The sequence below is a fragment of the Cebidichthys violaceus genome, unplaced genomic scaffold, assembly GCF_023349555.1.
Source record: "Cebidichthys violaceus isolate CVI_PGR_0920_01 unplaced genomic scaffold, fCebVio1.0.p SCAF_103, whole genome shotgun sequence".
Lineage (NCBI taxonomy): Eukaryota > Metazoa > Chordata > Actinopteri > Perciformes > Stichaeidae > Cebidichthys > Cebidichthys violaceus.
The window spans coordinates 158,623-180,252 of record NW_027176267.1 but is presented as its reverse complement, the minus strand read 5'-3'; the positions used below and the strand labels follow the sequence as shown (position 1 = coordinate 180,252).

The following is a 21,630-nucleotide window of genomic DNA, read 5'->3' as shown; positions in this document are numbered from 1 at the left end:
GCTGATGGAATTTTGTCTTGCATAGCTACTAATTGAAGAAAACAAGTGGGGGGGGGGGGGGGGGGGGGATCTCCAGCTCCATCGTGACCTATGACCTTGTTAATGCTGAGCGTGACCTTGTAGGGTGTTCAGGTAATCCAGATCAGTCTGTAACGACCACCTGGAGACTGTTTTATATTATTACAACTGTATTTTACTGTGTTGTCGCTTGTTTATATTACAGTTAAATACATTAATACACATGTATTAATCACACCATATGAAGCTCATATTACATGTTTATTCAGCAGTAATTCATAGTAGTTTAAAGAGTAAATCTGGACACAGTTGCATCACTTTCACAGGTGAATCATGGGTAATAACGTTTGTATTAACTTTATTATCTTTAAACTAAACTGTTGTATGTTTGTTTGATTCCCTTAAAGCAACAATGACACTGAACTGAAACTCTGATCATCTGGTCATCCAGTCCAGCACAGATAGTCATCCAGTCCAGCACAGATAGTCATCCAGTCCAGCACAGAAAGTCATCCAGTCCAGCACAGAAAGTCATCCAGTCCAGCACAGATAGTCATCCAGTCCAGCACAGATAGTCATCCAGTCCAGCAGATTAACAAATCGGATTACAGCAAAGAGAAAAAAAGTCCCATCTGCTCAGAGCGCAAACCAGCAGCTCGGAGACGCCGGACCCGTCCTCCAGTCCCGTCCTCCATTGCCCTGTCTCATTGGACCCGTCTCATTGGACGACTGAGAGACGGAGCTGATGAGCTGCAGACGAGGACAGACCAAGAAGAAGTTCTTCTGAGAAATGGCAGGACGGTTTGGGAGGTTGGTGCTGTGGATGCTGGGAGCTGTGCTGCTGTCGGGACGCGTCTACACAGAGACAGGTACACATCAAGGTATTAGTACTACTAAGGGATACCTGTGTTCATGCTAAGGGTTTATTACTACTGCTGTCAGGACACGTCTCAACGGAGACAGGTACACATCAAAGTATTAATACTACGAACAAATACTTATACCTGTGTTCAAAGCTTTTATTGCTACTAATAGATACTTTCTTTAAACAATGTTTTTATTACGAATAACAAAGTTTTACTTACTAATAGATACTTATACCTGTGTTCATTGACAGGTTTTATTACTACTAACAGATACTTATATCTGAGTTCAAACTAAATTTGTATTATTACTAACAGATATTTATACCTGTGTTAGAACAACTACAGTACAAATACCAAAATGTTTGTGTACTGTAAAAGTCCTGCAAGTGAAAGTACACAAGTATTATCAGTTTCATGTCCTTAAATTATCAGTTGAAAAGTACAGCAGTACTATCAGCAGTAAGAGTACATAGGTACTTCTAGCAGTAAAAGTACTCTCTGGTGTTCCTCCAGATGCCGATTCGGAAGGACCTGGTTCACATCTGGTGGATCAGTTGCTGGTTTCCGATCAGCTTCTTTACCGACGACACGCCGCTTTAACTCGGAGAAAAAGGAACATCTTGTTTCCCAGCGGAGTCAAACTTTGTACTCAGGAGACGTTCGACCAGGCCGTCAACAACCACCTGAAGTACTTTCACCTCAGAGGTACGTCAGCGGGTCCTGGTTCTGGACTTAAAGAGTGTTTTCAGAAACATGTTTGTTCCTTTAACACTCGAGGTGTGTCACCAAAGCTCTGATCCAAACTGACTTAGGAGCTTAAACTCTGTTTCTGCTGTCACTAAAGCAGCTGATCTCAGAGAGGTCGGAGGTCATTCAGAGACAGGTGAACTTTAAAAACACGTCATGTGATCTCAGCTTCAGGAAACATCCCGTAGCTTTAAACTTTCAACAAGATCTGCTGTTATTTACAAAGATGGATCTACAAAACGTTAGTTTTCAGCTCAATGCAAACAACCTCATGAGTTTAAAGAGATGTAGCTTCAAGTGTAACATGTTAATGTTCACGTATGTAACGTGTTATATACAACATGTGTGTTTCAGTGTGTCAGGAGATGGTGTGGGAGGCCTTTAAGATCTTCTGGGACCGGCTCCCGGAGCGGGACGAGTACCAGGACTGGGTCCATCGGTGCATAGACGAGTCCGTCAGCGTCAAGGACATCGGCAGCTTCTTCAGCCAATCAGAGGAACACGGCAGCCTCATCAGGAGTGTGAGTGTGTGTGTATATATATATATATATATATATATATATATATATATATATATATATATATATATACTCTTTATACATTACATCATATTCATATAGACACATAGGAACAATACACTGGTAAAAACATACATTAAATATATTGTAAGAAATACAACATTAGTATTTTATATGTAAATAATGATAATTTGTCTTATTGTGTACAAAATAAAACAAGTCTACGACTAATAGTAATAATGATATTTATGATAATATTATATAGTTCATTACAAAGTATAAAACACTGTGTACAAAAGTTCAGACTAAAACTTTGGTTTCCGTCCAAGAATCTTCCCAAATATAAATTTACCAAAATAAAATCAGAGAGGGAACATCGCGCTAAAGATTTAAATCTACTTCAATATCTTTTTGATTTATTTTGAAAGCATGTTAATGTTATTGAGGAACAACAATACACTGTTGTTATAATGTTATAAACTTGAGATACTTTTCTTTGCTGACGATGTGTTTCCATCTTTCAGAGAGTTGCCATGGCAACGGCTACGAACAGGTCAGTTTACGACAGTCAAATGTTTTAGTTCATGAACCTGTAAAAAAACCCAGAATAAGTTGATTCAACAATCATTTAATGTTGAGTCTCTGAATCATATTAAAACTTTCTGAAACCAAATTCTGCAGAACAAAAACATTTAATTACTGCTTTTCAAGACTTCTGTCCATCATTTGAATTCGTAGAATCTTATTTTCTTGACAAAAGTTAAATAGATTCTGGTGATTTATTACACCAAATTTATAATTATTATTGCTATTATTATTACATCTAAATAATTGTAATTCCAACTGGTTTTCTGCACAAACACATATTGTTTAAAGTATCGAGTTATTGATTCTGAAGCTGCAGCCTTTTCATGTCTCAACATATTGACACTAAAACAAGTCGGTTAAAAGATTTGTTCTCTTATTTGAAGAAAATACGTTTTTTTTTTAGAACTCAATTATAGAAATAAATTCAGAAAATTGTGTAGACTGAAGTGTAAAAGGTGTAGACTGAAGTGTAAAACTGACATGATTGTGTTATTGACACCTGTGCTGTGCTTCATCACCTGCTGCAGTGTGCCCATCACCTCAGGTCCTCCTCCATGCAGGTAGGCCTGAAAACACCAAACACAGACCTGGAGTCAGTTCACAGACTGTAGTTCAGCTGTATGCCGACGATATGTGACTGTACGTAGAATATATAGATATTTATAATGTATTAAAACTGTCTTTTTAAAAACAGTTTAAAGTGTTTGGCTGCTTCTCGCTCAGCCAGATGTTTGTTTGTTGTGTTTGTTTGGCCACTTTTTTAGAGTCGTGTGGTTTCTGTTAATTCTCACCATAAAAAACTCTTCGGCCCAGATGTGTCTCACGGCTAAACTTTAATGACTTTAAAGGGGAATGCCAACTATTTTAAGTGTTCACAGATGTCTTGTTTCTGAACAGAAACATTAAAGTAACAGGATGTAGCAGAAACATAATATAAATGTATATATAAAACAGTTTTTTTAGATGAAAACCCCTTTAAAATTAGCTTTTGCTCATTTTAATGATGTTGTTTTTGGACTTTTTGTTTTCATATTTATTAATATTATAGATTTGCTACATTAATCCTGTGTCTATGTATCTCTAAAACATTCATGCCTTCATTTTTTTGTGATGTACTGAGGTTTATCTTAAAAAGTAAAAGACTTAAAGGAACACTATTAATGGTTATTTTCATTGTCTGTTCACTTTAAGAATTATTTTCTTGATTAATCGATTACTTATTTATTCTTTACATTCGTCACATCTTTTATACATTTTATGAATATATTCATTTACAAAATCAGCAAACATGTTTATAAATAATATCTTTTTATAATTAAAATCAATAACCTGCCTTTTATTCTGTTTCTGTCACAGTTTGACAGAGAAAGTTGTTTTCTGTTGTTTTCTAAAATCTTTTCTGTCTCTTTTGTTCTGCAGCTCTGAGACGACAAGCGTCCAGTCGGCAGAATCATTGATTCCAGCAGGTAAACTCTCACCTGAATCTCTCAATCCCCATTAAAATGTTGACTAGAGCCCAAAGTTCTGACAGTAAAAGTGACACCTGAAGGCAGCAGAAGGCTCTTTGAAGGACTTTGTGTGACAGCAGGAGGTTAATAGTGTCTAACTGGTGACCCATTGAAAGTCTTCATGACCTCTTTGATGAGCGGAGGACCAGACGATCATGTTTGTTCAACACTGAATGTTATCCAGGTTTAAACGTCTGCTGCCGGCTTACCCCCACCTCACCTCATGTGAGGGAGTACCGGGATCTCTGAATAGACCAGTAAGCCTATTTACAGTCAGTCTGGTCACTGGGGGGTGAGGACCTGACTGAGTTACTGATATTAGGGTGAAGACCTGACTGAGTTACTGGTATCAGGGTTAGTGGGATCAAAGACTAACATGGAGACGTTGAGTTTGTGGTGGTTTGTATTTGAGCCAACGTGGAGCTGGAAACAAAAGTCTTCTGCTCCTGAAACGGCTTTACGGTTTAATTTAAGGTCACAACTTCATCTCTTTCTAAGGTGAACGGAGAAAAGGAATCACTTGACCGTCTCAGCTTGTGGCCAGTGCATCAAACAATACGTCTTCTCACCCAACAGAGACAATGACAAAACGTGACAAATGACTGAAGAGTTAAATCTCTCTGAAAGGAACTGGATCTCATGACTATTTTCAGTTAGTTTACTTTCCATCATCCTAATAATGTTGCATCATCTATATCGTCTTTTTACAGAGGAGGACGTCATGGTCAGATCGGACACAATCACAACAAACAAAGAGGACCTTCCACAGGGCTTTGAGGTCACCGCGTTGACCCCTGTACTCTCTGCAACCGAAGGGGCGTTTAAAGATCCTGCAATATCCGGGACCAGGATCCCGGTGGATTTTACCTCAGAGTCTGCGGTCGTTGCCTTGCCAGAGGATGCCGAATACTTCAGCATCGCTTCAGAAAGTCCATCTTTGATCATCACCGACACTCTGGAGTCTGAAGAAGTAGATGTTGAGGACATTGCAGAGGAAACCGTGGAGGTTGCTGCCCCTGTTACCCACAAGCCCTTTGACGGGGTTGTTGGGGAAGATCGAACTGTAACAGAAGAGGAGGTTGAGATCTTACCTGAAGATGTGGATGTACCTGATTCTGAGGAGCCACCCTTGGAGGTCATGGCTGAAGTGGTCCTCACAGAAGCTACCATTGTGGTTTCTACTGAGCCCACTACTTTAGAGCATGAAGATCCAGCTGCTGAGGCTCCTTCAGGAGTTGCAACCGAGCAAACACCCGAGGAGACTTTCAAAGTCGTTGACAAACCTCCAGACAAGTTTTTGGACGTCACCCCAGATTTATACTTGACTGAAACTGAGGATTCACTAGAGCCAACCGATGCACCTGAAATAGTCGATGTAGTTGTTCTTGAAGAACCTGAAGTTGACCGATCGAAACCACCTGCAGAAAATCCTTCAGAGGAAACTATAGAAGTTAGCCAAGATGAAACTCCAACTGTGTTTTTGTTAATGGATTCAGAAGAAGAAGCTGAAATATTTATAAACGTGCCTCCAGACTTGGAAACCGAGGTTCCTTCCCAGACTTCTATTCTGACCACAACCGACCAGATCGCAGTAGAAGTTAGTGAAGAGGTCACTTCTGAACCCGTCGTGGTGATTCTACAAGAGAACAAGGATGAAGACACCTCCTACGTTGCAGAGGAGGTACCACCTCGTACTACAGTGGACGAGACGGAGGAAGAAATAATAGTCGAGGCAGCAGAAGAAGACAAAGTTGTACATGAAGAAGACTCAGTTGTTGTTGAAAATGAGACGACGGAGATAGATGTAAAAGAGCCAAATGACACTGATGAAACACCACCAGAAGAACTAGATGTTCAAACAGAGGAGGCAACAGTTACCAAAGATGAGACTTTAGAAGCTTTGGTTCATGTCTCAGCAGAAGAAGAACCAGATGAAGCTACAATAGAAACATCAACCGTTGAAGAACGGACAGAAAAGATAGAAAAAGGAGCAATTGAAGGTGCAGAAACACCTGAGGCACCGATAGAACCTGTAGACAGAGAAGAAACAAATCTAACTGAAACTGTACAAGAACCAGAACCTCCAGTAGAAACTGAACAAATAGTAGAACTTACTGGAGAAGGAGAACCTGCAGTAGAAACTGTACAAAAACCAGAATCTCCAGTAGAAACTGTACAAGAACCAGAACCTGCAGTAGAAACTGTACAAGAACCAGAACGTGTTTTAGAAACTGTACAAATAGCAGAACCTGCAGAAGGAACTTTACAAGAACCAGAACCTGCAGTAGAAACTGTACAAGAACCAGAACCTGTTTTAGAAACTGTACAAATAGCAGAACCTGCAGAAGGAACTGCTGAAGAGACAGAACCCACTAGAGAACCAGAACAAGAAGCAGAACTTGTAGAAGAAACTGCAGAGGAGAAGGAACCTGCACAAGAACCTTTGGAGGATACGGAAGAAGCAACATCTGAGGCCTTGTTGGAGATATTGGAGCAAGTCGTTCCCGAGACCTTTGGTGAAACAACACCAGAGTTCAATGAAGAGATCGCTCCAGTTATTGTTGTTTTTCCAGAAGATACCGATCGTTTATTGCCCCTGACTGAAGTGGAGGAAACACCTGATCCAGAGGTAATCGTGGAATCTCTAGGAGACCCCGAGGTAGAAGAACCACCAGAAACCACCAGAAAGAGTCCTACACAGGTGGTTGAGCCTCCAATTGAAGGTCCAGAGTCCGAAAATAAAACATCTCCAGAGGCTGGGACTCGTGACCGTCTGGGGATTGTTCCCACAGGGGGGGGAGTAACCGAGGCTGAGGAGGTCCGCCACGAGGTTCCTGATGATCCTGGAAAAGACCCGAGTGAGGACAGCGTCCAGGTTGAGGACGTTGAGGGTACCCCCCTAGGTGCTGCATCCACTCCGGAGGTCACAACCAAGTACGTAGTGGAGTACAACAACGGGAACTTCCCCGATCTGACGGAGAACCCTCACAACATAGACGACCACCTTCTGGGAAACAACGACTTTGACAACTCGGTGAGTAAAAGCAGATTTTAGTTGTAGAACGTCCTGCTTATCGACAACACACCCAATATTCTATGTTGCTGCAGATCGGTAACGAGATAGACGACGGCGTGGCACGGCCCCCGAGGCCCCTGAAGGACCAGGTAGTGGAGCTGAGCATCAAGCTGAGAGGAGAAACCTACAACAACGCTTTGAGGGACCCGAGCAGCTCCCAGTACCAGCAGCTGGCCAAACACTTCACCCGCAGGGTACGGTGGTTTTTAACTGAAACACTTCACCCGCAGGGTACAGTGGTTTTTAACTGAAACACTTCACCTGAAGGGTACGATGGTTTTAAGGTTCTCAGTATCAGGTCAAAGTAAGAACTAATAATTCATCAGAAAGCTTTTTATTTTAGTGTGTTTCAAAGTTCAAAAGTCAACTACTAATAAAGAAAGACAGATGTAATAATTTCCAGAGTTCACAACATGTTTTTATCTAACGAAAATAATTTGTTGGCGTTCTAAAATAAACAGAAAAACAGAGAGAAAGTTAAAGTGTTTCTCAACACGTCGTCATCAGAGCAGCAGGAGAGGATCAGGGATGACGTTATTGTTATTGATCTCTGTGGTTCCTGTTCACACCACCTCCTCTCTTTGACGTCACTTTGCGACACTCATTACTTGCTTGTGGTTTTCCTAAAAACTGCTGACTCAGGCCTCTGGCTGTGGTTTACAGGCCTGTTCTTCAGGCTTTAAAGTTCTTCAGCTTTAAGGTTCTTGAGTTCTCTACCAGCGATCGATCTCAACGACTCGCTGAGGCACTAAACACCAGCAGTGACTCACTTTGGAAAAACCAGCGGTGCCAGGAAACATCAGCTCCATCGGTGTGTTCAGGCACCACCGGGACTTTTTAGTGACGGTTTATTTTCTTTAATGAGGGAACGTGAAGTGAATAACAGGGTTAGAGACAGTAGAGTAACTTTACAAGAGAAAGTCGAGTGTTAAAGGTGGTTGTCAGCTGTTCTTCTCTTCTAACAGATAAAAACATGTTTGTGTCACATGACAGAATCCTGTTGATGTAGAATCACTTTGATTATTGATAGAAGATCAGCTGATGTTCCAACAGTAACTCTACACTAACCTTCTGTTTCTACTGTGATAAAGTTCACCCCAGCTTTTATTGTGAAACTCTGAAACAGGAAGCTGTTCCAGCTGATTCCTTCTCTTCTTCTTCTTATTCTGTTGCTCAGAGGATCTTTGTCTCTTTAACAGTGTTTAGTTCTCCGTCTACTAAACTAGTGAAGACACTAACGTGACAAACTGCAGATTTAGAGACATTGTTGATTAAGAATCACCTGATTATTATTATTATTATTATTATTGTATCAGAGACATATTCAAAGAGTAGAAGTTACTTCCTGTCTCTCAGATTGAAGACGCCTTCGAGAGACTTCCGGGCTTCAAGAACGTCTTCGTGGTTGAGTTCAGGTTTGTTTGAACTACCTGTTCTCTATCAGGTTATTAATGTCATTAATGTGTGTTAAGTGTGTTATCTCTGAGAGTCTGATGTGTTTTTGTCTCTGTTGTCAGGCCTCAGAAGGACCTGGACAGGTGAGTTTGACCAACTTCATCACCCCCCCGTCTGTAGCAGTAAGTAAGAGCTGAAGCTTAAAGCCTTCAACAACAGTCAATCGGCTCTTAAGTGGGATAAGTTGCTCGCTGCTCGTTGGCCTCCTGCAGCCATTAAAGGATTACTGTTATGGGTTTACGACAGGCTCACCCCCCCCCCCACTCTTAAACTCACCTGAACTCTGAGTCGTAGAAAGCATCAAACTGAAGGAGAACATTAAAATGTTCAGGATTGAAAACCATGTTTTCTTTCAACAATTTCCAAAACTTCCATTTATCAGCCAGAAGAAAGAAAGTCATAATCATCAGTTTTTCATCTTTCCGACGGTCCTTGAACACATCATGTGTGACAAATCACAAGCAATGAATCAAAGCTTTAAATTGTGATATAGATTCTACATGTTCTCATTTAAAATCTCTCCACAAATAAACTGTTCACTTTAACCAGATTGTGTAAGAAACATTAAATTGTGAGCTCCTCAGTGAAACTATGAAGCCATGATTGATTCTCCTGAGACCAACAGTCATGTGACCACAAATCAGTGACAGTTGGACTGAAGAGCAGAGAGGAGAGGCTGTAGGTAGAGGTTGTAAAATGTAAAGAGTTCAATATTCATAGCATGTAGAGCCTCGAGGGCTGAAGAGGGTTCTCTTCTTCTGGTTCTCTGAAGATCTCTCAGAAACGAGGTCAGAATGTGAAATAAGCTGCTGACCCTCCACTCTCAGCTTCAGGTCTTAGTTGAACCCGTCCCGGTCTCGTTCCCCCTTCAGGGGTCTGGTGGTCCTGGTCCACTACGCCATCACCCTGGAGGTGGACAGCAGCAGTGGCGTCGCCAACGACACGCTGGACTTCATCTCTCTGCAGAACAACCTGGTGGAGAAGAATTACCCCGGAGCCGCCGAGCAGCCCACCGTCGTCTACACCATCACCGACTTCCGCAACTACATCACCGAGGCTCTGCACAAGGACAACTTCATGAGCAACAGCAGCCTGGAGACGCAGCCGGATGCCCTGCAGCTGGAGAACGGTACCACATATATTAATATATTCATGGAACTACAGATTTAAGAAAAGTCTCATTCTATCTCGTAGTTTTTAAGGTATTGACTTTTCAGAGGTTGTAGATTCCTACAAACTGATTCTAGATATAATAATTTGGCAATAAATCCAATTCAATGTGACCAGCGGTCTTTAGTAAGTTCATCATCAGTCAACATATATGAAGAATAAAGTTTCCAATCATAAATTAATAATGCTATGCTGCTTTTCAAGGAAATTAATTGGACTATAAATAAAGTGTTTTCTTTAGATGTGTGAAGAAGTTTGTTTATTCTAGTCATTTTAAACTGAAAAGACATTTTAGAGTTAAAGCTGATGATGATGATGATGTGACAGGTTCCAGTTTGACCCTCGGTTTAGATTTGAGGAAGAAGAAGCTTCCAGCAGCTTTTGACAGATCAATACAGGATGTTATTGACAAACTCTTTTCTGCAGTGGAGAACTTTTTACCTGCTGAGAAACCGACGAGCCGACCGGCCGACACCTTCGACAACATGGTGAGTTAATGTGAACCAGAAGAAGAAGCCGATCACAGAAACGAAGATCATTCATATCAATATCAGTAAACTTTCTTCTATCAGGACAACATCCTCGCTGCAGAGAAGCCTCCCGACGCTCCGAGCCACGAGGACGACCTCACCAACGTCTTCGTCAACAAAGATGACTTCCTGTTCGACCCTTTCGACCAGCATAAAGTCCCTCAGGGTGCCTCGCTGAGCGAGAACGATGTCTTCATGTTCGAAGAGAGCACGAGTCCTCCAGCCGCTGCACGGTTCCCTGAGAAGACCTTCGACCTGCAAGGAGAGAGTGAGCAGATGATCAATGACCGGGCAGACAATCAATACAAATATTATAATATATTATTCGTAAAAACTCTTCCTTTGCTTTTCTGGTTTCCAGATGATGGAAATATTGAAGATGAGGGATTCCTCCTGAGTAATGATCCGGCGGTTGGAGACCACGTCACCCAAGGAGACCAGGTGGATCCTGGAGGATCCTCTGCAGGCGTCTCCCCCCAACCTCAATCGGCCTCCGAGGTCACACCGGACGAAGGATCTGGTTCTGGTTTCTCTGGAGACGGACGGGGAGCCGATCTCTGGTCCTGGCAGCCGGCTGCGTCCTCTGACGAGATCCTCTATGAGGACGGCAGCCTTGAGGTGCTACCACCGCCGGATCTGGAGGAGACGGAGGACGAAGACGAGGACGAGGAGGCCACTGAGAACCAGGATGTAACTTTGATGGAGGTTAAGTTCACCATAGCTCCCCGTTTACAAACAACAATTCCTGGTTTTGAAGAATCATTGCTGGATGGAGGCATTGAGGAACCATTCTTGGACCAGGTTTTGGTTACACCCCACATCAGCACAGACCCTCGGCACTCAACCACCACCGAAGCACCGGTGTTCTCCCCCAAAGGAACCTTGGCCATCGAACTGTCAGTGGAGGCATCTGGTATCCATGACGACTACTCCTTGACCAGACCACATACCCTTGTTGGTCCAGTCACAGATTCTCCTGAGTCTGAACCCTGGACTAGCGAAGCCCCTATTTTTAGAGGACCAACCGTTTCGGCCATCAAGCTTCCAGGAACCACTGAAGATGTGGAAGTAACTACTGAAGCAGCAGTAGAGCTTCTAGCTGCTGCTGTTGGGTCTGAATCTGAAGAAGATCGACCCGAAAAGGAAGAGGTTGGAGTCCCAGATACTAAAACCTCCTCAACCGAAGGGTTAGAGTCTCCTACCTTTGTAGGAGTCCAGTCAGAACCCAGCTTTGACTCGACCACCAAAGAGTCTCCTTTTGACTTGACCACCAAAGAGTCTCCTTTTGACTCGACCACCAAAGAGTCTCCTAGAGTCCAGTCAGAACCCAGCTTTGACTCGATCACCAAAGAGTCTCCTACCTTTGTAGGAGTCCAGTCAGAACCCAGCTTTGACTCGACCACCAAAGAGTCTCCTAGAGTCCAGTCAGAACCCAGCTTTGACTCGATCACCAAAGAGTCTCCTACCTTTGTAGGAGTCCAGTCAGAACCCAGCTTTGACTCGACCACCAAAGAGTCTCCTAGAGTCCAGTCAGAACCCAGCTTTGACTCGATCACCAAAGAGTCTCCTACCTTTGTAGGAGTCCAGTCAGAACCCAGCTTTGACTCGACCACCGAACAGCTGGCAAAACTTCATATATTCACTGAAAAACCTAACCTGCTGCTGCCAGAAACCAAAGACCAGGATGAGGTTGAGATTATAGAGGAACAACACATCGGCGGCACTGATACCACCATAACGACGGCGCCAGCGGTCAGTCCCCAAGAAGAGGATCTGGTTGTGGATGAAGTCATGATTGTCGCAATGACAACTGCCGCTTCAGTCCTCACTTCCTCTGTGAGTTCAGACCACAGCGGTAGAATTGCGCTCTCCCCCGAGAAGGACTCACCGTTCACCCGAGTGTCTGATTCGGTGCCGGAGGATGAGGAACCGGTTCACCATGAGCACCCGAACCATGAAGAAGAGTTTCCAATGAGCAGTCCGACTTCAGGTGTTCCTCTTTTTACGCCATCATCATCACATCAAGGTGATCTAATGTCTCCAGGAGCTTCAGCTCAGGAGGAAAACGTCTTAACCACCTCCACGAATACTTCAAAAAGTGAATCAAGTAGCAAAACGCTCCAAACAACATCCCCCTCGCTTCAGGAAGTCCACAACGACCCCCCAGCTACTGAGATCCAAGCCTTCGATCACGATATATCTGACGTGCCGAGCATCGACGTCAGCTTCGATTTGTTTCAGTATGGCGATGTGGCGACTGAAGGTGACAGCAGCGGATTCTCCAGCGGGGCTCAGGGGTCGGACCTGGATGGCGTCGCTCTACCGACCCGACCCGGCAGGGCCCTGACGGTGTTCTTCAGCCTCAGGGTAACCAACATGGCGTTCTCCATGGACCTCTTCAACAAGAGCTCGCCCGAGTACAAAGCCCTGGAACAACAGTTCCTACAACTGGTGAGACCTCAAAGACTGAATCAAAACTTTTAGATCCACATGTTCTGCTCCTCTCACGTCTTTGTCTTCACCTCGCAGCTGGTCCCGCACCTTCAGTCCAACCTGGACAACTTCAAGAACCTGGAGATCCTCAACTTCAGGAACGGCAGCATTGTGGTGAACAGCAGGATGAGGTTCGGTGAGCCTGTTCCCAGAGGGGTCACCAACGTTGTGTACCTCATCCTGGAAGACTTCGCCAACACCGCATACCAGACCATGAACCTGGCCATCGACAAGTACTCGCTGGACGTGGAATCAGGTAGAACCGATGTAGAGGAGGAGCTAGATCTGTACAGGTTTTATTGTGAACATCAACAATCCTCCTGCTTCTTTTGAGATCTTCCTAATTAAAAGAAATATATATAGATAATAATAAAAAAATTGAATTTTTTTAATATAAATTAACATATAATATAGATAATAAATATATAATGATATAATATCTATATTAAAGAAAAATATATAAAAAACACAATTTAGATAAAATATAATATAAATATAAAATTATAATATAATATAGATTAAAGAAAAATATATAAATAATACAATTAAATCAAATATAATATAGATTAAAAATATATATTATGATATAGTTACAAAATAAATATGTAAAATATAATATGGATACAAAATATAATGTAGACTAAATATAATACAGATTTAAATGTTTTTATAATAATAATAATAATATCGATAAACAAGTTGATCTAGACTGATCCTGCCTGAATGGGTAAAGCATGTTGATCTTCTACATCCTTTGAAATATTTTCAATATCTCAATTTAAAGTGCAGTCACATTTATTATTTGGGGCTCAATAAGTTGACTTGACTAAATGTGAGTGTTGTAAAGCTGAACATGTCGTGACCTTGTTAGAAAGTGTGTAACTCTAATACCTGAGATAATCTGCCTGAGAGGAACGTGAGCAGCAGAAGAGAAGTACATTTACTCATGTACTTATACTTGTACTTCTTACGACTTCACTACATTTATCCGACAACTTTAGTTACTTTACAAAGATTTTTACACACAAAACATATGAAGTTTTTATCTAAATCTGATGTTTTCTTAAAATTTAAAATCAGTTCTTAGAAATCAAAACACAAGTACAAGTTTTTACAAGTACAGCTGAAATTATTAATCAATCAGTCCTAGAATCCTGCTTTTACATGAATAATTGAGTCATAATAATCTAATGATAAAATATTAAATAGTTTGAATACTTTGACTGTATTTTAGTGATGATGCTGATTTACTTTTACTTTTAGTTGTGTGTATTTTACACCGAGGGCGTCGCCGTAACGTTCGATCAGATTTACGGTCACTTCCGTCTCTGCTGAGCTGCAGCTCTTTAATCTGTCTGAGCCAATCAGAGGAGCTCCTGACAGCCTGGTAATCAGCTGATAATCACTCCTCTTCACTCTGAGGAGCACATGGTCACCGTACTGGGTCTGGACTTTGACATAAAGTCCACCTCAAAGTCATCATGAGAGAATCATCTGTTCATGTACTCACTGTGATGTGGAGCTCCGTCCTGCAGCTCCTCCATCAGGTTAATGTTCTGGTTCTGGGGTCTGGTTCTGGTGTCTGGTTTTGGGCTCTGGTCCCTGGGTCTGTCCTGGGTCAGTCTCAGGGTCTGTCTCAAGGTAAGTCCTGGGGTCTGCCTTAAGGCAAGTTCTGGGTTTGGTCCCGGGGTTGTTACCAAAGTCTGGTTCCAGGGTCAGTCCTGAGGTCTGGTCCTGGGGTCCTGGAGGAAATATCCAGATCAGAACCATCAGAACCGTTTCTATCAACCGACTGAAGCGTTGTCTTCTTCTGTCTCTCTGCCCCCCCCCCTTCAGGTGACAGGGCTGACCCCTGTAAGTTCCAGGCGTGTAACGACTTCTCCAGGTGTTTAGTGAATCGGTGGTCCGGAGAAGCCGAGTGCGTCTGTGACGCCGGATACCTGAGCGTGGATGGCCTGCCGTGTCAGAGCGTCTGCGAGGTGCAGGTCGACTTCTGCCTCAACGACGGCAAATGTGACGTCATCCCCGGCAAGGGCGCCATCTGCAGGTCAGAGGAGGTTTTACTCTTTCTTTGTCACTGTTTATTATTTATTATTAACATTTTTGTGTTCTTCTTTAAGCTTCTTTAACTCCTTAAACGCAACAACTTCTCCTTTAAATTCATTCTTCAATTCTTCTTTTATTAACCACAGAATAAGAAAAACCCACTTGCCCACAATATATTCTATATTTAACACAATATAATGTATTTTTTGCATTACAAAGGACGACATACATTCTTCCCATACAGTTGTTGTTAAACTTCTGATTTAAGAGTTGGCAAAATTTTACAAAATATTTAACCAAGATTTTATAATTTTCTAGTTTTAAGTTACTTTAAATAAACAATAATATGTAACTAAACACTATCAGGTGCAACACTTTGAGCACTGCTTTATTTTGAACTTTATTCTGGTCTCTAAGTCTAGTCTAAGTAGTTATTATATATAATAATATAATAGATATTCCTGAGGATGACTCTGGGATTTGAACCTGTGACCCTTCGCTGCAGGTGTCGGGTCGGAGAGAACTGGTGGTACCGCGGTGAGCACTGCGAGGAGTTTGTCTCCGAGCCGCTGGTGGTCGGCATCGCCGTCGCCTCGGTGGTCGGCTTCCTCGCGGTGGCGGCCGGGATCGTCTTCTTCCTGGCGAGGACGCTGCGAAACCAGTACGACGGGGGGGACTCGGAGGACCCGCTACGGTGAGCGAGGATCCCATCGGACTGTTTAAATTACAATATAATGTTTGTTTTGATCCAATAGTTTGTCAAGTTAACGCTAATGTGTTTCCCTCCAGACGGGGCGACAGCATGCCGACGCTGGAACGAGCCAACAAGCTCAACCCAGCGTTCGAGAGCGACCCGGTCACCGCCCAGTACTACCGTCGCTATGATGACGTGCCGCTGTACGGAGGCTCCGTCGACCTCGACAGCGACGAGATACGACAAATCTACCAGAACAAGGCGCTCACCAAGGAGGTACGAAAACTGTCTCCTATATTTATATATTATATATATTATAATTCCTTAGTTTCTTTGTTTTACTGATTGTTTTCTACGTACAGCCGAGTGTCATCAGCGTAGAGCTTTATTTTGATACAAACAGAAAACTAAAGTGGTCCCAACATTGAGCCTTGTGGTACACTGTAAATACACTTTAAGGTAGGAAGTGGGGGGTATTAGGTATTTCTCTACAGTAGATAGAGTTTGGAGATTAAGTTTATATATATATATATATATATATATATTTAGAATACGTTCACCTCTTTACCTTTCTTATCTGTGCTCTCTTCAAAGACACCACCAGTGTATTTGTACCTCTTCTTCTTCTTCTTCTTCCTCCTCTTCAGTCTGTGGCCTCACAGCCTCACTGTTGACATGTTTCCTTTGACCTCTCTGCAGGAGGTCCAGGAGCGTCTGAGGATACTTGAGTTGTGTGCCAGAGATCAGCACTTTGCAGACTTTGTGCGACAGACGCAAGTGTGAGTGTTTTAATTTTTGTAAAGGTGTTCATTTTAGATTTAGTCACCTTTGTTTTAGTTTAAGTACATATGATATTTTAGACTGAGCCACCTGTCATATAAAATGATTATTAGACACTTTTACAGAAGTTTAAATCATCTCATTAAATCCTTCACGATTCACAAAACTTCACCTTGAAACAAACATATTGAAATAGTTTAAATCTACAAATACAGACCTGGAATTTGGTTCATAGAAAATAATCTCAATATATAATATATCAATAAGATATTTACCAAATGTTTTTCCATGTGTAGAGATACAAGTGAATGTTTGAAGGAAACATTTAAAAATAGCAGAATGTTTTGGAGACGTTCCACTAACAGCATCAAATATCCAAACAAACCTCAAACATGCAGAAGTACACATCTGTTTGTGTTTGGGGCTCTTTCACATTGTAGACTTTGTGGTTTTGGACCAGGTCCGTCTGAAACCACTTCACTCGCCGGCCAGAAACCACCAAACTAATCCAGTTTGCTTTTGTTTTGTGGAGCAGATTCCTGGAGAGGAGAGGAAGCTCGACCACATAGCGAGTCCTGAGCCGGAGACCTCGAGGTACGAACGTCTCCTCTGTTATTCATGTTTCATATCTTTGTAAATTTTGCTGTTGTGTGTTTTCTGACAAAGTTAGGACAATTCTTTTAGGTCAGAAGTCTTAAAGTTACAGTGTCCTCACCTGTGTGTCTCTACAGAAATCTGCCTTCGTCTTTGATTCTTGGGACTTCTTCTTCTGTGATTGTGACGAAACGTTCAGGAATTTATTTCCAGTTCCCCTGAACTGTCCTTCTCGTCTTCACCTGTAAATACTGTGTTGTTTGTGTTTTTAACACTTCAGTCTGTGTTCACTGCTCTTCCTCATATTCTCTCTGAGAACCTCTGTCTTACTCGTCTTTAGCTTCGTCTCAAAGGGCTTCTGTTGAACTTGCGACCTGCTGCTGTTGCTTCAAACACCTCGCTAGAGGTTAGTTGGTGGTCGATAGTTTGATTCTGACACTCAGACATTTTCTTCGTCAGTGCCTTCACTGCTCTGCTAGCTTCTTTGGGATTTCATGCGTAGACTCTCAGAGCCCTTGACTTCAGTTTTCCTCAACAACTCGGATCAATAAGCCGCCAATCAGCTGCTTAACAAACACCAATGTTTACATTTCTAATCGATGCTGGAGTGTTGACGGATGTGTAGAACTTTTATTTTTCGTCTTTGTGTTTCGTCACTAAACAGAAATATTAACCACAGTTTTAAACTTTTAAACTGCCTCCAGATACGATTGTTGTGACTTGTTTGTCTGTCTTTGGGGAGAAACTTCATATGTTGAGATTCATCCACAACTCAACACGGTTTAACTCACATTTCAGTTTCAATGCAAAAACCCTGAAACTGTTATTTATCATCATATTTGTTAAAAACCTAAAACTGTTTGCAGACGATATGATTCTGTTCCCATAAGTTATCATATTTGTTAAAAACCTAAAACTGTTTGCAGACGATATGATTTTTTCAAGTCATTTACTTGTGTGAACTAAGTAAAAATACAATTGAGTACTAAAAGCTAGACATACTCTCAAAATTAAATGAAGTGAAACTATCAGAGTATTAAAACTATACGTATGAATATAAATATAAAAGCACCCACATTACAGCCAATAGTGTTTTTAAATACTTGAATTTTCTTTGTTTGTTGCTTTTACCCGAAACTCAATAATCTGATGAAATCCATCCAATAGACTGACAGCTGATGTTTGTTGTTTAGATGCTGTTTGTTCTTATACACCCCCCCCCCCCCACTCAACACTACAAACCTCTGCAGCAAATTGATGGCTTAAAATCGGTCTTCTGTGTCTTTGTGTGTGGTTTTCTATGCTGTTGATTTTAGACTAAAAACTAAAACTGTGATGTCTAAGTGCACCGTCACGTTTTTCTAAAATAAAATGACAATATTTTTTACAGTAACATCTGAGTTCCACAGTTTTATTTGTTAGTAGTTATTATTAGAAACCCTCAAACTCTTTATGGAGTCTGGCTCAGGGGAGCTGTCAGGAAGCTGCAGGGGATGATGGGAAATGTGGTCTGAGACTCAACAATTGTTTTGACATGTTAGTTAATAAACAAAAACTACAGTTTTCTGGTAAACAAACAGCATTTTTTTAACGTATTTTAGACTTTGTTTACTACATTTGGTCTTCTTTGTTGGTACGTCGCTGCCCCCTGTGGGTCAGTAGAACTGAGAAACTTTATTTCAGTTGTAAACTCATACTAATATTTTTGGCCTTCGCAAACGTGAAGCAATCTTTAAGTAAAATGTAACTTAAATTTATTAAATCAAAAGTTTATTTCTTCCAAAATTCAACATAATTAAAAAGTAAAGTAATTTTGTAGCGCGTTGGCCCTCGTGGGCCACCGTACATTTTGAATAAAGTTAACATCTCTGATGAATTGTTGATTTTGCGGCTGCAGACTTTATTATTTCAGCCATGTTTGTAGTTTTATGGAATGTTGGAATGTTTCTGCTGATTCTCGACTGACAGACGCAACCGAGTTCACCTGATGACAGCAGAGGCGTATGTTTAAATAAGGTTTGAACAGCGAGTGAGGAAGAGGTCGCTCTTCATCATCCTCGTCTTCACTTTGGTTTTTATTGTGATTTTTATGATGAAGTTCATCATTTATGTTGATTTTATGGAGGAATTCCTTGATTGTATTATTTTTATATCTTTGTTTATATGAAGACTTGTATTTGATCATAGTCGGTGTTTTTAAATTTAAAAATGTTTTAATCAAGAACAAAAGTTGTTTTTATGAATACTTTTAGATTAAATTTTTTAATAAATTGTATTTAAGTTTTTATTTTTATTGTTAGTTCTTCATTATAACATTTAATGAAGAAAATTAATTTATACTTTTGTCTTTTTACAACTAATGTATCTTAATGTATTCAGGTTTTATGTTGTTCCATTTGTTTGAATGTTGTGATGTTTCTTTTCATTCTGTATTATTTTAGTTCTTTTTGTTTAAATTCGGCTGTTAAAGGACGAAGATGTTTCAGACGTTCACGTTGACAGACGATGAAAAGAGGAAATATTTGTGTAAAGGAAAGAATGTGACGAGGAACGAGATCCTTTATGTCCTGAGCTTTCAGCCACTGATCCTGATCCTCCTCTCAGCTCATGTTTGTTTCCATAGCGACAGTGACGATGATGATGAAGATGTTTCCACAGTGGGCTGTTGGGAAAGTTTTGTGTCTGTCACAGCCTGGCTCATAAACTGAAACAAAAGCAGGGAGACAACAAGCTAGCGGCCAAAAAGAAACTATTTATTTTGTCTTCCAAGCACAGGTAATACAATATTTCCCAGCAGGTACGCCACGGCAGCAACACCGGTCGTGAGCCCGTCAACAGCGGTCCTCCTTGTTGCCTCCCGTCGCTGCCAACTGAACAGGCTCTTTGTAAGGCCCGTGCCACACCAGCACAGGTGCTGCTCATCTGGCTGACGAGCCTCCAATCACCACCTGCAACACAGGAAACAACGGGGTACCCAGTGCATGATAGGAGGAGGGTCGTCACATGTCAAACGTGTGAAAAGATGAATCTATTTTGGGTTTTTGTTCCACAGTTTTTGGAGGAACAGACTCTTCAGGTTCTGGACTCTGTTTCTTCTTCATGGGTCTCATTAAATGTTGGATCCAGATCACGATGACGTCTAACTGTATTATATCAGACGCACGTTAAAGCTTCAGACAGCGTGTGACCATGAAACATGAGGAGGACTACAATACCCATGATCCTCAGGGAGTGAACCTGCCTCAGCTAAACTCTGGGGTTTCCTACATTTCCCACAATGCCTTTAGACACCAGTCTTCTTCATCTTTTTCTCTGCTGGCTCCAGGAGGAAGAGGGTCAAAACAAAACCACCTTCTGGGTCACGAGAATCCGATCCGAGCAGTTCTGGTTCCGCAGGTGTTTTTGAGGTCTGACGGTGACTGGAAGGTATCTGGTCTTGGCCGTGTGGGGGTTTAATGGGATACCCAGTCCTCAGCGAGACGTACCCCTCTGATTGTTCTGGACCAGGACTCAGCCGGCCTGTCACAGACCGTTAGCTTCGCTTAAGTAACAACGGAGCTCAGAGGGATCGGGTTCCTCTGATGGAGGGTTCGAATGTCACGAGTCTACAGCTGTTCTGTTTTATGTCATTTACTGTCCTTTTAAATAGGGTTATTATCATAATATATATATATATATATATATATATATATATATATATACAGTATATACAGTATATATATATATATATATATATATATATATATATATATATATATATATACAGTATATACAGTATATATATATATATATATATATACTGTATATACTGTATATATATATATATACAGTATGTATTTACTCGTTGCTTTGACAACGGAGCGGTCTCATGAACCTGGTTTTAGATTTCAGTGAAGCTGCAGCACTTTGAGTCATTTTACTTTCTCTTCATCAGTGTCCCTGTGGCTGTGGGCGGGGCTTATCAAGGAGCTCAGGTGTGTTTGGGGTGTATTTCAGGTGTTCTTTCAGGTGTGCTGTGTGTGTGTTAATGTGTTCTTTCAGGTGTGTTTCGGCTGTTCTTTGGGGTGTTTTGAGTGTGCTTCAGGTGTGTTTCATTCAGGTGTGCTTCATTCAGGTGTGCTTCAGGTGTGTTTCATTCAGGTGTGCTTCATTCAGGTGTGCTTCAGGTGTGTTTCATTCAGGTGTGCTTCATTCAGTTGTGCTTCAGGTGTGTTTCATTCAGGTGTGTTTCAGGTGTGTGTCATGCAGGTGTGTCTCATTCAGGTGTGCTTCAGGTGTGTTTCAGGTGTTTCATTCAGGTGTGTTTCAGGTGTTTCATTCAGGTGTGTTTCAGGTGTGTGTCATGCAGGTGTGTCTCATTCAGGTGTGTTTCATTCAGGTGTCTTTCAGGGTCTCGTGTGGAGCAGCTGTGGACTGACTAAGGTCTGCAGGTCTACTTTGGAACATGGACTCTGTGAAAACATGGTGCAGCTTCTGTTTATTTCATCAGTTACTTCTAATTCTTACACAGTGATGTAATCAAACAGCATTTATAATGTAAATCATGT

At 41.6% G+C, this 21,630-nt stretch overlaps 1 protein-coding gene across 1 annotated transcript; it reads left to right on the top strand.

Annotated features, from left to right (window-relative positions):
* The first annotated feature begins 808 nt into the window (after window positions 1–808).
* On the top strand, window positions 809–17,271 carry impg2b (interphotoreceptor matrix proteoglycan 2b). The gene is made up of 22 exons (XM_068730058.1): window positions 809–887; window positions 1,398–1,589; window positions 1,986–2,152; window positions 2,674–2,702; window positions 3,265–3,297; window positions 4,157–4,203; window positions 4,956–7,279; window positions 7,354–7,515; window positions 8,678–8,736; window positions 8,839–8,859; window positions 9,649–9,905; window positions 10,373–10,434; window positions 10,519–10,744; window positions 10,838–11,693; window positions 11,895–12,927; window positions 13,006–13,225; window positions 14,806–15,016; window positions 15,521–15,709; window positions 15,805–15,985; window positions 16,409–16,488; window positions 17,025–17,083; window positions 17,221–17,271. The coding sequence occupies exons 1-21, from the start codon at window positions 809–811 to the stop codon at window positions 17,056–17,058; spliced, it is 6,462 nt and encodes a 2,153-aa protein (XP_068586159.1). The 3' UTR covers window positions 17,059–17,083; window positions 17,221–17,271.
* Window positions 17,272–21,630: the final 4,359 nt, after the last annotated feature.

What these genes read in the sequence shown, in the direction of transcription:
- impg2b (XM_068730058.1), top strand. Translation starts at nt 809, where the DNA reads ATGGCAGGACGGTTTGGGAGGTTGGTGCTGTGGATGCTGGGAGCTGTG. An exon ending in ACGCGTCTACACAGAGACAG is followed by an intron (nt 888 to 1,397) that starts GTACACATCAAG and finishes GTGTTCCTCCAG; the next exon opens with ATGCCGATTCGGAAGGACCT. An exon ending in ATGGCAACGGCTACGAACAG is followed by an intron (nt 2,703 to 3,264) that starts GTCAGTTTACGA and finishes CACCTGCTGCAG; the next exon opens with TGTGCCCATCACCTCAGGTC.